The 16,717-nt window shown below is 35.8% G+C and overlaps 1 protein-coding gene across 1 annotated transcript; it reads right to left on the reverse strand.

Annotated features, from left to right (window-relative positions):
* Positions 1–12,067: 12,067 nt before the first annotated feature.
* On the reverse strand, positions 12,068–16,047 carry LOC119998269 (myb family transcription factor MOF1-like). Its single transcript, XM_038845552.1, has 6 exons — positions 15,570–16,047; positions 15,396–15,472; positions 15,167–15,203; positions 14,543–14,708; positions 14,190–14,415; positions 12,068–12,527 (listed from the first exon to the last, which is right to left on the reverse strand). The coding sequence occupies exons 1-6, from the start codon at positions 15,697–15,699 to the stop codon at positions 12,255–12,257; spliced, it is 909 nt and encodes a 302-aa protein (XP_038701480.1). The 5' UTR covers positions 15,700–16,047; the 3' UTR covers positions 12,068–12,254.
* Between the last annotated feature and the right edge of the window lie 670 nt (positions 16,048–16,717).

Here is a 16,717-nt window from a genome sequence, read left to right on the forward strand (position 1 = left end):
ATGGGAAATACCAAGACATCTAAGTGCAAAAAGCAAAAGGATAATGGAAAGACTAGAAAGGGGAAAAAAAGGCCATTGCAAGTACTATTCAAAAAAAACTTCAAGTTACTATTTTCATGTTATTGTTTCTATATTACAGTTATGTCACATTCAAACATGTATTCATTTTATTAATACAAATTATAAAAAAATATTGTAATATACAACAAAGACTACATTTGGATGGGAGCAAATTGCCATTCATCCGTGATGTTGCAAGACTTGCTTGATTTACTTAATGACGATAAGATTGCAAGCAGTGTAAGTTCATAACTTCTTTGCTCTATTAGTGCACATGTATGTCAAATGAAACTTCCCACCATATTTTACAAGTCATTACCAATGTCGGTGGAGGTCATTAATACTTATGGACAAATTTTAATTTCAAATGCATTCTCAACTGTAGAATTGACATATGAGAAAAGATGTCAAGGAAATCAAAGGGAGGATGAACAGAAAAGGTATATAGATGATGTGCTAGCAAATATAGACATGCCTAGATATTTGATGTTTCCTATGAACTCTACAAGCGAGAGGGAAGCTGCACTTGATCACTGGACTCTGCTTGTCTTTCATTATGAAAGATATAAGTCAACACATTACAATTCCCTTATACCTAGAGATGGACGAGAAAACATGTATCAGAAGATGCCCGTCTACTAATAAGTTATAAATATAAATACATATATATATATATATATATATATATATATATATATATATATATATGCAAGAATATATAATTTAACAAATTAATTTTGTTTGCAGAAAAATTATGTGGAGCAAAAGACGAAGGAAAAGTTCATAACTTTAAAAGTATCTGCCAATCAATAATACAGCAAGGATGAATTTACGTATCCTTTGTTGCCTGACTTGAAATGTCCACAACAAACTCAAGAGAGTGTTGATTGTGGAATCCATGTATGTCACATCATGGATAGGATCTGCAACAATGACAAATTGAAGAAAACTTGACATTCAAAGAAGTCAGAAAGTATAGAACCAAAATGGTGGCTACTTTTATTGAGAACTGCTATGAGGATTTATGAATTTGATATTTGTAGCCTCTTAATGTCTACTGTACAAATACAATACTAGTATACTATTCTAAATTTACTAATGGGGTTTTTCATTCTATGTTACTGTTTGATAAAGTTTCTATATTACAGTTTGATCAAGTTACAATTTCTTTTTTAAATTTTCTTTCCATTACTGTCACAACCCGTTTTGGGTGGGATCGTGAGATAGGGAAAACACATATACAAAATTCGATAGACATGGCGCAACAATATAGAATAATAACAGTAACCTGCACAACAATAACAATTGTCTTAAAGAAGACTCCAATGGCATTAAGCCTCCAGAACATAATTCAATACTATCATAGTAATTAAGACCTCAATGATACATATCGCAGCGGAAACAAAACAATAGCTCAAGTCAGAGGTGACTGAGTCATACATGACATTCAACAATTTAAAACGTCTAACAATCCTAAATAAAGGTAAGAAAATAGACATCCAGTAAGCACGGGCTACACCACACTGTCATGCCTCCAGCAATCGATCCTAAATATTTTCTTGACTTGGGGGGAAAGGAAAAGAAAGAAAAGAAAGGCATGAGCAAAGGGCCTAGTAGGGAAATAAAAACATAACGATAAGCAATGAGGTGTAGAAATACAATACCAGAGGAATCGTACTAGATTCAGGCCCCTATAAAGATTTACAGCGCTCAAAGTATCAAGAGAGTATAAACATGGCACATAACAGCAATGAATATGGATAAATGGTTATAAGGTACAATATCCAATATGCATCAATGAATGCAATTTATAACATATATTTACATTTAAAATATTGTATATATTTAAAATAACAAGTGAAACAATTGAGGCATACCGAATGTCGAAGCACTCCTTGACCAAGTATATATAAGTACAGTTAAGGTCACAATCACACACAAGGGAGGATCCATTTAAGGAAAGTGTACTCCCAAACAATAAGAATATCCGGACTCCTAAACCGGTGGTGGGTTGTACAACCTACCTCGAACAATGTGATACAACAACACAACCAACAATTGCCCACAAAACTTGGCTCAATATATTTCACATTTACAATATACAAACCTTGGCTCAATATATGCCACATTTGCAATATAGTTCAAAACATTTACATATGATACAAATTTTATATCATTACAAGAATTTACTTTAACAACAATAATACAATTAGGTTGTACTCAAAACAGTTTACAATACAATTTTTTCTAAAATACCATCTTGCGGTCCAATAAACTCGGGATCCTTCTAGGAGTCGCACAATGTCCAGGCCGAAGCCCCAGTGTCACTCCCGAACCCCTCATCCATTGAACTGCACAAGGGTGTAAAATAAGCAAATTATTGGGTTTGAATAAATTTACAATTTTCCTCTTTAATTCATTAAAAGAATTTGATGCAAATAAAAGTATTTATGCAATATCTTTGTTACGAAAATTCATTGTAAAACATGATAAATGCAAGACAGTCTAAGCCCACAACAATGGCTTAGGCCACAACAACATATCCATGGAGGAAGACAAAGAATAATAGAGGCCAACAATTATCCATGAACAACAATCAAACAATTGTAGGAACAAGGAATTGAAGAATTTAGGAGGTTCCTACAATGATTCAATACAAGGAATAAAAGAAATTATTAAAGAGGACAGAAGTTTTCCCTACAAGGATTAAATACAAGATATGCAAAGAATTGTTAAAGAGGGTGATAGTTTCCCTACCTCTTGTAGACACAAACTTCACAAGATTAAGCAATAATCTCCAAGTACTATCCAATGAGCCAAGCTATTGAAAAATAACATATTAAGACTTAATTTATCAAGCCTAGTACTATTTTAACAAAACCCCAAATTAGGTCAAGAACCCTAGATTAAATCTTCACTAATCCTAATCATAAATTCAATTACAAGATTATAGAAATCTTACCCAAGTTCCAGTGGACACAATAGAGAGATTTTTGGTGTTAAATCTTCCTTTGTTGCAAACCCAAGAAAGATCAAGAGAGAGGTTCAAATCCCTTGCTTTCAGAAACAAAAGAAGACAAGTTGTATAGTTGGAACTCGGTGGTGACTAGCGACAGCAGGCTTGCTGGAGATGGCTGGGTGGCTAATGATGGTGGAGGAGAGGACACGACCGGCAAAGTGGAAAAAGGAGAAGACAAGAAAGGGTTCTATGGGTTTGATCGTGACATTAGTTTTTTGGGGTTTTTACCTATAAGGACAAAAACTAAAAGTTGTATTCAAACAAGGACAACCTAAAAAAACTTTTAAAAAAAGGACAAAACCTACCAACTTTCAAAAATACCCTCCTTCCTTCTTCCTCCTCCTCCTTCCTTGCTCCATTATATCGGAAGTTGGTCGTCCGTCCATCATTTTCAACAAGCCAACTATCGAAATGAAACTCTAGGTCAGCCCAATCAAAGGCCGACCATCACCCACAGTCGATTATCACTTGGGTCGCTGGAAAAGCTAAATCATTGCCACCATTTGAAAAAGAGCTAGATTCGACCAATATAGCCAACGTCGGTGAGTATCAACGCCCCCAATCAACTCCACGGATCAAGGCGCATCACCTATGAGGTTTTATTGCTTTTTCGAACTCTTTTTTTTTCTTCTGAAATCATATATGAATCTGCAAATATAATATCTATTTCGAAACTTCAAACAAATGACATTTCATTAAAGACAGATAACATTTTAACAAGACAGATAACATTTAGCAAGACATGTAACATTATGATAGATATCAAATTATTCGAAACAAATAACATATCACTTGCAGTCTGCTGATACCAAAAAACCACGAAAATCACAGCAGAAAATGTCAAAAATAATGATGTAATGACAAATCAAAGGAAAACAACAAGATCTATAAGTCCCGTGGTGAGTATAAGTAGATCTAGTTCGAATACAACAAAAATCGGGATGACAAATCACTAAAAAATGGCATAGAACTCTCGAATAAGCCATGAGGGGCGGAGAAGAAGCTTTCGGCGGTGGAGACGAAGCTTCCGGTAGAGGTCAGAAATGAATCATGTGCAGGAGGCATGTGCCATGTTTGAGTTTGAGGATGAAGATGAGGGTATTTTGGACAATAAAACCATATATTTTAACTTTTTGTCTTTCTTGGAATATTAGTTCAAACTACATGGACTTTATGGAATAAGACTTTTAAGAGTGTCCTTCTTGGAACAAAACTCTTCAATAAGGGATTAATCTTTAATTTTCCCTAGTTTTTTTAGGTTTTGATTTTTGATTTTGATTTTTTTCAAAAAGACTATATACTCTCTTATTTCCATTATTTACTATTCTGCACCTCCATAATTACAGCTTTGCCATCCAATATTTAAATGACTATTCTTATGATTATATCTATTTAATTTTTATGTTTCTAAATTTGCAATTATAACCTCTATACTACTATGTGGCTCAATGGATATTACTACTAAGGACACTTGTCTATTTTAACAGACCCACAAAAATATGAGATATTACAGTTACAATGTTACATTCTCAATAAATAAAAACAAATAAGAAACAAAAATATACTAAAGATCAATTGGAACCAAACATTAAAAACAATTAAGCCAAAATATTATATTCAACAATCAGAATTTCATAGAACATATCAAATTAAGACACTAACGGTTCCTTACACGTTTTTCTGTTATGACTTCCTAGTTTACCACACCTTGAACATCGTATTCTCTTAACAAGCTCACCCCTTCAACGAAATCTTCTTTTCTTAAGCCTCCCAGGTTGCCTCTTTGTAAAATGTGCAAGAATGTCGTTAGCATATGATATTCCAAATTCAGGCCTTGTAAATGTTGGAATGGGATGAACATTTTCTTCATACGACCTTCAGTATGAACTAACATGAAAATAATGTTCCACAATATCCTTTATAGACTAGACCTATTGATTGCAATAGCAGCATGCTCATAAAGAAATCCATTTAACTGCTACTTATGACAGGAACATGTGCGTTCCCTAACATTAACGATAATCGAAGGATCTAAAAAAACTTCAAACACCAAATCACAAGACCTCTTCAAATTCCAAGTCCTGCCTTCATTCACAAGTGCATTCCACGTTTCTATCATCTTCGAACATAAAATCCCATTCCACTTTGCAGCTTCTTTCCTCCTACAAGAAAACCAATTCATAAGATTTATTCTTATCATAACGATACCCACAAACATTTTAAAACACCACAATGTCAAGTCATTCCACTTATAAAAGTATGTGAACACATCATTGTGTTCAAATCGACACCAACAAACCAAGTATCGAGGCAACAAATTTCAATAAAAGCATTCATTCTCAAACATTATTTCATCCAATGCATTGATTGGGATGGGATATGACACTTGTATAAGGGATGTCAATAACAACTTAACATGAACACAATATAGCATATCAAAAACCATTAACAAACACAAGTAAACACACTGGGTATTTTTTTCAAAAATAAACAAACTTCTTTTTTATTAATAGTGACTTGTGCATTGCCTTGCCCCCTTAAGCTTTCTAGATGACCTATGTAGCGAGTTTTCAACCAATGACTTCCAATCCAGTTGGCTTAGAACATTCGGTCTAAAGACACTCGAAAGGATCTAATGACTCAAGTCAAAAAGGCTAAGAGGCTAGGCGAGTCACTGTGAAATTCTCTCATGGTCTATCTTTTTACACGAAACTCATTGCTTGCTAGGCAAGAGGCCCAGTTACTCAACATAAAACCCATGAGAAAAATTCACTTATTTCTCTTTTTTAAATATTTTTTATTATTTTTTCTTTTTTTAATTCTCTCGGACATGCCACGTGAGAAAACCAATGTCACCAACATACCATAAGTGCCCAACATTAAGCGCTATCTCATACCCCACAATACAAGTGTTTAAATTATGGAAACACACTAGATAAAACAAAACTCAGGATATAAACACTCAATTGGGCATTAGCCCTTAGCATGATTGATTGGTACTTCAATTAATCACAACAACTTACTCACCATATTTCATTCATGAACACCACAAGGCAATGTGGTTTTTTTTTTTTTTTGATTTTTTTTGAACACAAATGACACACACTAACACACTACCCCAAACTTAAATATAGCATTGTCCCCAATACACTAGGCGTAAATATAAATAAACAAGACGGTGAAGTTAAAGATGTTGAAGATTCAGGTCGAGCCAAAATAGACTCATGTAGGAGTCCAATATCATCCAAAATATTTTGTTGTGCCTTTATGGCGTTAGAGTGGGTGCTCTAGCGGTTGTATTCTAGTAAGGCGGAAAGTTCTTCTATGCTTGAGTGAGTGCTTGAACTAATATTTGAGCAGGTGTTTGAGTGCGAGAGGTCTGAGACTCAGCTCTGTGAATGGGCACTCAAGCAGTGAAAGTGGCGACCATTCACATAAGGATTACAATTGAGTTTTGGATCTACAAATATAGTAAGCATATCAAGTAGTTGTGATCATGGTGTAGAGAAGAGATTGGGAATTAGGGTTCAAGAGGCGCAGATGGTGATTTTGTGGAAAAACACAAAGAGGAATGTATTCATAATTGTTATATTTTTAGCTAGGGTTTGTTTAAAATGGTGTGTACTTAGTTAAATGTAATACCCCATACTTTTTGAATTAATGTAGGATCAACATGTGTTAAGTATGTATCCATTTGAGTCGGATAAATAAGTTTGAATAGTCAAATTTGAGGTTAAAAAATCATTAGGAATTAATATCGAGTGAGTCGGGGGTATACGAGTGGTTTTAAATTTAGTTATATTGATAACAGGTATAACTGTCCAGACAGTATGTGAAGCTGTCCAGACAACCATAGAGAGCTACAGGTGGGAACCCCTCAAGATGGCCAACTAGCTGTTCGGACACCTCTTGAAAATGCACGCGTGAAGTAGTTTGAAACACTCAATTTCTTGTAACCCTCTCTCTTGTCTCGACCCAAACCCTATTTTTCTCTCAAAATCCCTGATCTCCATCAACCAAGATCATTCATCATGGTAAGATCCTCCTAACTTGAGTTATTCCTAGGTAGATTAGTTTCATTCCTTTTACTTATTTCTACAATCTTGGTAAGTCTCTAAAACCTAGAAGCTTGTATTTGAATGTTTAGGTGATTAGGGTTTCTAGGGTTCATGGACATTTCGGGATTTCTAGTTTTAATCATTTATTCTAGGTTATTATTGATAAATTGTATTATTTATGGGTAATTGACTCAATGGATAGTACTCAAAAAGCAATTGGTGCGCACATGGGACGATTTTGTGAAATTTGAGTAAAAGCAAAGGAGGAGAGGTGAAGGATTTCTTACCTTTGGGCTCTTAAGCTTCAATATTGTTGTTGTCCCTTATTCTTGAGGTGGTAAATCTTTATGGAGACCACTTATTGCATGGTCATGAATATTGCTTGAATAAATTGTCATTAATCATTATTGAACTTTGATGTTTAAATGGCCATGGTATGTGTTATTGGACTCTTTTGAAATTTAGTCCTTGGTGTTTTCTCTTAGAATTGGATATCTCTTGCTTGAGTGTATTCGTAAATTCTTCTATGGGAGGAAAGAGGGTTCATGCATTCATGATTTTGAAAGGGCATGAGGTTGCTAATTCTTGCATGGAATGAAGTCATGGATTTAAGTATATTTATATGTGTATATATAATATTTGATGTCTTTAAACTTTCATGTTGGGACAAACGAGAGGTTGATGTGAGAATGTTTTAAACTTTGGAAAAATGTAGAATGCATACTGACTTTGATGAGGTTTTGCATTGGAACCGTGTTTGGATAAATGCTTAACATAACCAATAAAATGTGTCCAACTGAGCTAAACTCTGGGGAATAGATCATTGTTTGACAAAATTGATAACTAAAGCCTAACTGAGCTGAGCTCTGGGAAATAGGCCAAGGGGTTCAAGATTCTTTAGTCAGAAGTGGGTGACTCGAAGTGTATATTCCAATACCTACTTAAGGCTTCGGATAACCTGCTAGGTATACTTACAACCTAGTCAAACAATCACTGGTAATTGGTGTCTGGTGAAAAACTGATAGAGGATCTCGATAGGACTAAAGAACGGAAATCAAGGTAGAGTTGGGAACACTTGGTAATTGGTTAAATGTATTTATTTTGTTGGAAGTAAATTATTTTGGTTTGAACTTACTTAGGTAATATAGATATGTATGTGTTTGTATATATATACATACTTATATTTATAGGTATGGTTTTACCATGTTTAGAATTGGGCGTCGTTTTAGGGATTGACACTTTCTGTTTATCATTGTAATTCTTAAGTTTTACTTTAGTTTTCTTCTTCCGACATAGGTCATCGCTATCTTTAACCTATTGGGCGTTTGACTCACTCCTTTCTCTTTTTCTTTCTTTGTTTACCTTGTTCTCAGGTAGCAGAAGGACGAGCAGCCGACGGACGTGTGACGCGGGCTTAGTCCACATTTGGTACGGTAGACTTGGCATGTCTCTAGACTTTGTGGATGTTAATTGGGTGTTTAACACTGGTGGGAATGTTTTAGTTTCATTGGATGTCGGAGGCATGTGATGAATACCCACACCGGCCCATAAGGCCCAAGGTAGAACTACAACCCAGAAAACCGACTTACCAGGTGAGGGTGTCTTGAATCCTTATAAACTAGAATTGGTAGTCCTATTTTTTCGATGTGGGATACTCATCAGCATGTTATGTACGGCTTATGTTTACTTTATGGAAACATATTCTTCATTGAGCCTTTGAGAAAAAATTTATGAGCCACTTGACAACTGTCTGTGATTGGTTGGCGTCATTGCTATGCAATGTTGCACCACCTCCACCATTTGATCTCGTGGATTTTATCGCTTTCTCACGTTCATTTCCCTATGAAAATCGGGGCGTGACATTGAGTGACAGGTACAAATAGTCTTCATCTTTTGTATGAAGTGAGTTAAGCCGGAAAAGTCTTGTTGAATCAATCCCTACGCCGAATTCTGTATTATCTTAAATCAAACATTCTTTTTTTTCCTCTTCCCACCCACAAAACCAAACTCCCCTTCTCTCTCTGTTACCCGAGTTTCTACCTTTCCCTTTTTTTATTACCCGACTTTAACTCACCCCAAAGCCTCTCTCCCCTTCACTCTTTTCTTTGCTTCTTCTCTCTCCTCTTTTCTCTACTTTCTTTCCTCTCTCTCTTTTTTGCTCTTTGTTTGCTGCGCCTCCCCTCTTCTTTTTTGTCTCTACTCCATCCCCCTCCTCTCCTTTCTCTACGCTGAAACTACTCCTTTTCTTCCTTAAGACCAGCCCCCCCCCCCCCCCTCTCCCTTGTAAACAGCCCCCTTCTCTTGCTTTTTCTCCTCTTCCTTTCTCTTCTTTCCTCTTTTCTTTGCCTGCTGTTTGCTGCCACTTCCTATCCTCTCTATTCTGCCTTTTCTTTTTTCCTCCCAAACGGCCGCCTCTCTCTAAACTTCTCTCCTGCTTTTGCCTCCTCTTGCACTGTAGCCGCCCCCCCCCCCCCCCCCCTTTCTTTTTTTTTTTTTTTTTGTCTCCTTCCCTTGCTGCCCCCCTTCTCACGTTTTTAGTCGGTGAAAAATAAATTAGGGTTCGTTTTTGTTGGCTTGGGCTTTTTGGGTTTGTGGGCTTTGACTTGTGATTATGTCTCAAAACCAAATGGGTTTTAGACTCAAGGCTTGGGTTCATGGGTCAAGAAACTAATTGGGTTTTGGTTGGATTTGTTGGCATTTGGGTGTGACAAAATAAGTTGGGTTAATGGTTGAGTTTTGAATTGGATTTATTTGAGAATGAGACTTATTTATAATTAATTGGGCTTTGAATTTGGATTTTGAGTTGGATTTATATTGAAATTCATTAAGAGAAATTGAAAGGAGATATTGAATCAAATACACGAAATAATTAATGTATATGCACGCATGAAAAATACACGGTGAAAAATGACCCGGACAAAATTCAAGTATTACACATCATGTCTCTCAGTTCCTGGACAACTTCAGACATTGGTGGCCTGAATTCTGTTTCAGACTGCAACAATGTAGACACTAAGAGTGTGTTTGGATTGAGGGGGAGAGGGAGGGGGAGGGAAGGGAAAGGGAAGGCAGAGAAGAGAAGAGAATGGAAGGGAAAATACATTTTCCTCTCTCATGTTTGGATAGATAAAAAAAAAGAAAAGAAAGAAAAGTAGTTTAATTTACTAGTTTATCCTTATTTTTTATGTTTAAGTGTTATTTTCAAGGGTAAAATAGGTTTTAACTTAATTAGTAATCTCTTCCCTCCAAATGACTCCATTTTGGGAGGAAAGAATTTTGACAAAAATTTAAAGAAATCTTCCTCCCAAATCCCTCAAATCCCTCCTCTCAATTTTTTATAAACTATCCAAACAAGGGAATTGGAAGGAAACTCCCTTTCCCTTCTCTCCACTCCCCTCCCCTTCCCTCCAAATCCCTCAATCCAAACACACTCTAAGTGATCAATCCTATTTAGCTAATAAAAAACTCAACAGTGGGAATATGATTAGAAACATAATTGAGAATGGTAATACAAGTGCCATGGGCAGCACGACACATGAAGCAAACTTAATGATGGCAAAAGTTACCAAACACATGCATATGAATCCAACTGAATCACTGCCATGTTTGTTATTCTGCCGAACCCAGCTAAACAGGCAAGAGCTGAAGCATGTCATTGATGTCACATCTCGTAGATGAATTTCCAGAGAAATGGACCATGGAGTTTCCAGGCCTATAGACACAATTACTAAGTAAAGCAAAAGTCCTTCAACCAATTGCAACTCACATGAAGCATCAAAGCACCAACCTCAATACCATATATGGTGAAGACTGAAATTCTCACTTGGACACACCGCGCGAGAAATAATATTAGCAAAATGTGTTAAGGATTTAGCAGTGTATTCTACATTAAGAGAGGCGTCAACCATCCTGGACAATGCATCAATGTCATGAAGTTGTGGGACGACCCACCTCACCAGCAATTGCTGCTCACGATTTCGTGTCCTAAACAAAATTTGGAAAAAGCAGATGTCAGTTGAATTAACATGAAATTCAGTTTGATAAGATCTTTGCCTTATCAAAAACAAATCAAAAAAATAGCTTTGGCTTTACCAGTGCCCTAATTAGACAGTTCCATACAATATTAACCCAAGCTTTGTGATCTCACCCAACTCTTCGACCTAATAAAAGCATATGTGAGGTTACCAAAGCACGTCAAAAACAACTGTGAATAATAAAACTACACAAAGTGGTAGGTCCATTTTCTCTCCGATGTTTTCGCTTTCTCTCTTTGAAAATTGTGCAGGGAAAAATGTGGAATACGTCACCAGAATCGATCTCTTGTGAATACGTCCTTCTGGTTATTCGTGGGGGAAGCCTGAAATTCGCATATGTGGGTGAAGGGAAGGTGGGATGGCGTGTTAAAATGAGCTAACACAAAACAAATACATGAATCTCACCAGTGCATGCATTGATCACAGGAAACAGCGCAATTGATCGGGTACTAAGTAACTGAAGGATTGACCACTGGAAAAAGCGCAAATCGATCGGGTACTGGGTGATTGAAGGAGACGACTCTTCAAAATCTCGCAGTTGAATCTCACCGTTGCATGCATTGATTAGAGGAAACAGCGCGATTGATCGGGTACTGAGTAACTGAAGCATTGATTATCGAAAAAAGTACAAATCAATCGGGTATTAAGTAACTTAAGGAGACGGCTCTTCAAAATTTCGCAATCCAGTTTAAAATAAATTTATTTTATTTATAGCAGTTAATATTTAGTAAATCGAAAATGACTTGTATCACTAACATTCTCGTCCATGTCTAATTACATTGACTTTCGTTATTATGTTGTCTAATTATATGGTATGACTGATTACGACTGAATTTGTTAAGGATACGTAACGCTAGCTACCGCTAGTAAATTCCAAGTGGCAATGGCATGTTCCATATAGAAGTTGACGTGGACGCTTCTAAACCATCTCATTATTCCGTATTAATATTATGTATATAGATTTTACAAATATATAAAATCCAAACAGGATTAGACAAAAAAGAGTGACTAGTTCAAAAGGAGCCAAAAAGAATCATTAACAAGATACAGATATGGTTTCACTCATTTGCTTCATTAGAGGCATTAGGCACCGCAAAGAGCAATAGATAGATCTAGGTTAACACTATGTTGTCCTGAAAATCCAGAGACGTCTTTGTTATCAGTTGAAAATGCCTCGCTGATCTCGCTTGTGGAGGAGGCATTACTTCTCTGGGAGGAAAAGGGATGTCGGAGTGAGAGTGACAGAGACAACTCGCAACCCTCATTTCCTTCGTCTCCTTCAACACGTCTATTCCCGGTATTTTTAGGTTTGCACATTGCCTTTGCTTTGAACGTATGGTCTTCTGGCTCTGCGATCTGTAAAATCTTGACATGTTAATTGTGTTGTAAACAGAATACATATATACATATATCTAAAATACACACACTCTCTCGACTCCCACACGTACACAACAGCGTTGAAAATTCACTAGACATTTGTAAAATGTATCAAGGAACTTCAATCTTTGTAAGCACATGCACGTTCAATACAAGAAAACTTTTGTTATATGTGAGACAATTAGCACGTAGATTTCGATATTGCAGTGATTACAAAAATCAGCTAAAGCTTCCAAGTTTCCATTCTAAAGTCTAGAAAAAAAAATGTATTTAACACCATAATAAATGTTAAAAATTTATGAGATGCATGCAGTCGTATTCCAAGAAACTTATTTAATCCTTGTTTATTAATGGATTAGAAGAGAGAAATAACAATACCTACAAAAAAAGGTAGGACAGGCCTGCAACTGATCCATGAAAATGTTTTGCTACTGGAAGTTGAGATTTTTAGTTCTCAAGGAGTAGTTTGTCCTCCAACAATCCAATAAAGAAAGCTAAGAGCCTAAGAGGGTGTTTCGATTGAGGGATTTGGAGACGAGGGAAGGGAAGGGAAGAGAAAGGAAATGTAGCTTTCTTCCACTTCTCTTGTTTGGATAGTTAAAAAAAACTTTAAGGGGAGGGATTTGGAAGGAAATGGAGGGAAAATTTCATTAAATTTTTGTCAAAATTCTTCCTCCCAAAATAGAGTCAATTGGAAAGAATGGATGACTTATTAAGTTATTTATATGTTAAAATCTATTTTACCCTTGCACATAACATTCTAACATAAAAAATAAGGACAAATTAGTAAATTAAACTAATTTTCTTTCTTTACTTTTTCTATCTATTCAAACATGAGGGAGGGAAAATTATTATTCCTCACCTTCTCTTCTCTCCTCTCCCCTTCCCCCCAAATCCCTCAATCCAAACACACTCAAGACTACAAGAAGGGTCCCCTCCACGAATAAGACAATTAATAGAGTGGACCACAGAATGTAAGAGTTCAAACAATGATAGAACTTTTGTAATATCACTTTCCAGGACAGAAACCCTAATAGAAATGCAAATTTGCTAAACAACAAGAAAAAAGGGAAAAAAAAAAAAAGAAGAAAGGCTTTGAAAATGTCACGTGACAGCTGAGAAAATCACACTTAAGTTCCCAAGAAAATATCTTATAAACATATATACCTAGCCTTGACATACTAGTTGATATTCTCAAAACGTAAATGATAAATATCTTAGCAATTGGTATCTCGATTATCCCAGCAACTAAGTTGAACGTACAATATCCAAGTGAATTCGTGGAGTCCACATGATGCACATAAAATTCTATGCATATAACTCAGCAACTGGGGGATCCGTATCATGTGATGCATGCTTATTGGGGGAAAATGATATATTTATGTCAAGTTAAGGTAAGTTTAGTGGAATCAAGAAAAGCAATGTATGTGTATGCATGTATTAATGAATTTCTCACTTAACGGAGCAGAAGGTATGATTGAACAGTACTACTTTTTGATTAAAGCCTGTGAAGTGCGTACATGTTCTGTAAACATAATATTCCAATTGCTACCACTGGTCCATAATAAGAGTTGAATCTTCTAAAAGGACCAAAACCAATACAACACTCAATCCCAGTAATAAAGGAGAATGTGCATGTACCTTAATGAATTCAGACTCTTCTAATTCAACAGAACATTTGAGAGAGTTGTCATTAAGATCATGTGCCTGCAAAGAATGGCTGATCTTCCCTTCATCTGATCGGAACCGTCCATTGTTTACTGTTCCTCCTCTCAAGGACTGCTGCAGATAATCAAGTGTTTCACATACACCTTCTTTGCTGCATTGCAGGTTCTGACTAGTCCTCCAGATCTCATCGATTCTTGGCCTGCCGAGAAAACAAAAAGAACTTCAATAAAGATCAAATTAAACCCTTTTCTTTTCTTTTTATATACATTATATATATATATATGTATATATATTGGAGAGATCATTATAAAGTTGAAAAAGCTGACCTTTTCAAAGGGAGATGATGATGATGTGGACTATAGAGAAGTTGAGGAGAATCTGATTCTTCTTGTATGGATTTTGAAGCTGATTGAGAAAATCCCATTTCATGATCTAGACAACCATCATGGTCCTCTAAAGCTTCTTGCTTTCTTTGTTGATTGAAACTCCTATCTACTCCTCCACATAAATACACATTCAAAAAGCAAAAAGCATCACATGTGTGTCTTTGACAAAATGGAAAAAAGGAATTGAAGTGAAGGCACAATCAAAATTAGGTGATGCTGGGTCCGTGTAGGTTTCATGAAAAGTCCCAATATTAGAGGGATTTGAAAAGGATATAAGGTTTCTTGTCCTCCCATCTGTTTTGGCATCAAAGTTTAATGAACTAGAACTGATGAGAGAGATAGTTAGAACCCATAGTTAGAGATAATAAATGAAGTGATTTCAATTTGCAGCAATTGATTTTCAAAAGATATGCCAAGATGTTTAAGTTTCATAAATTTGGTTGAGAACCCATTAGTCGAAAACTATAAATGAGCCCTAGTCATTAATGCATACACCACAGAAACCTAAAATTATTAAAGAGAAAATTTTCAAGATTTGTTTAAAGCTTTACATATCATACATACCTTGTCTCCCCAAGTCACTCTTCATGCTTCTATACATCTGATTAAGACAAAACAAATCCATCATCAAATTTGAATGGAGAAAATAAATACATGCGATAGATTCTCGATGATATTTTCATACTCATATAGCCGACACCAAAATTCAAAATTTTGAGATAAACGCTCGGTTTATGATGACGAAGGATTTCTTACAATAAAATCAGCAGAGATTCAGACTAGTAGTTATTACCTGGAGATGGCTCTTGACATGTGAAATGGTGAGTCCTTTTACATCCATCAACTGTAGAACAAGTTTTGGTGTGGCCTCTACAGAAGAAGAAGAAGAAGCATATCATCATATTCAAAACCAGAAAGAAGAAGAAATAAAAATAAATCAAAATAAGAAAAGGCAGAGAGAACATACTGTCTTGGCCACCAAGTCTATCAATGGCATGAACAAAACAACGGTGAAGCTCAGGAGTCCATCTCAATCGAGGAACTTTTGATCTCACATACTGCCTCACAGACCCAGTACTCCTCCCACAACTACCCATTTTTCTTTTTGATCTTCAAACAATAGAAAGCCTACAAGTTTATATATGGGTCTGTTTGGGGTTAACTTTCTTTCAATATTGCTGGAGATATCTTTGCTATAATAAAGCGCAGTGATAGAAAGAAGAAAAGAAGAGGAGACAAATAGAGAAGAAAGAGAATCAAATAAAGATCACGATGAAAGTGAAGAGACGAAAGAAGCTGTAAATTCCCTCTGATAACACCCCTCCTCTCTCTCTCCTGTTGCAGTCTTGCAGAGCAGCTTCTTTTTTTCCCTGGTGCAGAGAGAGAGCAAAAGAGCAAAATATATAAATAAATAAAATCACGAGTCTCTGTTTCTCTCTCTGCTAAATGCCAGAAAATAAATCATTACAACTGCTTTGCTTTGACCTTCGTTCTTATATACATACATACATATATATATACATATGTATATATAATAATACGGCCAATGTGGTCATGATCACAAAAGAAAATATAAACAAAAATATATTTAATCCTTAAATTGCCGTTTTGTTGCTCTTAACAGTACTCTCTCACTCCTCTTGTTTGTGTAGGTATTAGAGCAACTTACAATAGTGATTATTTAATGTATGGAGATTTATGTTTTATTGATATGGATGTATTGGAGAATGTATTTAGTTGATGTGGATGTGCCAACAAAATATATTACAATGATAATTTACTTGCTTGATTTTTATGTAATAGAGATGGGTCGATATTGATTTTTGTGTAAAAATGCACGTGTTTATGTTGAAGTGGGTCCCAATTGGAAGAAAGTGAGTCAACAAGAAGGCATTAGCATGTCCACTCTTGCAAAGTTGGTCCATCATTTTTTAGACAAGGAATCATCACCATTGTAGCCCATTTTTTTATTTGACCCAATAAGAGAGACATGAAATAACACTTTTGGGTCATCAAAGAGCAACCATTGTCGTTGCTCTTAGAAGGACGATGAGACACCTTTTCTATTGTACCGCTCTTCAATCTGGATCAAAAGTTGCGTAATTCGTTTCAAAT

The sequence above is a fragment of the Tripterygium wilfordii genome, chromosome 5, assembly GCF_013401445.1.
Source record: "Tripterygium wilfordii isolate XIE 37 chromosome 5, ASM1340144v1, whole genome shotgun sequence".
NCBI classification, from domain to species: Eukaryota; Viridiplantae; Streptophyta; class Magnoliopsida; order Celastrales; family Celastraceae; genus Tripterygium; species Tripterygium wilfordii.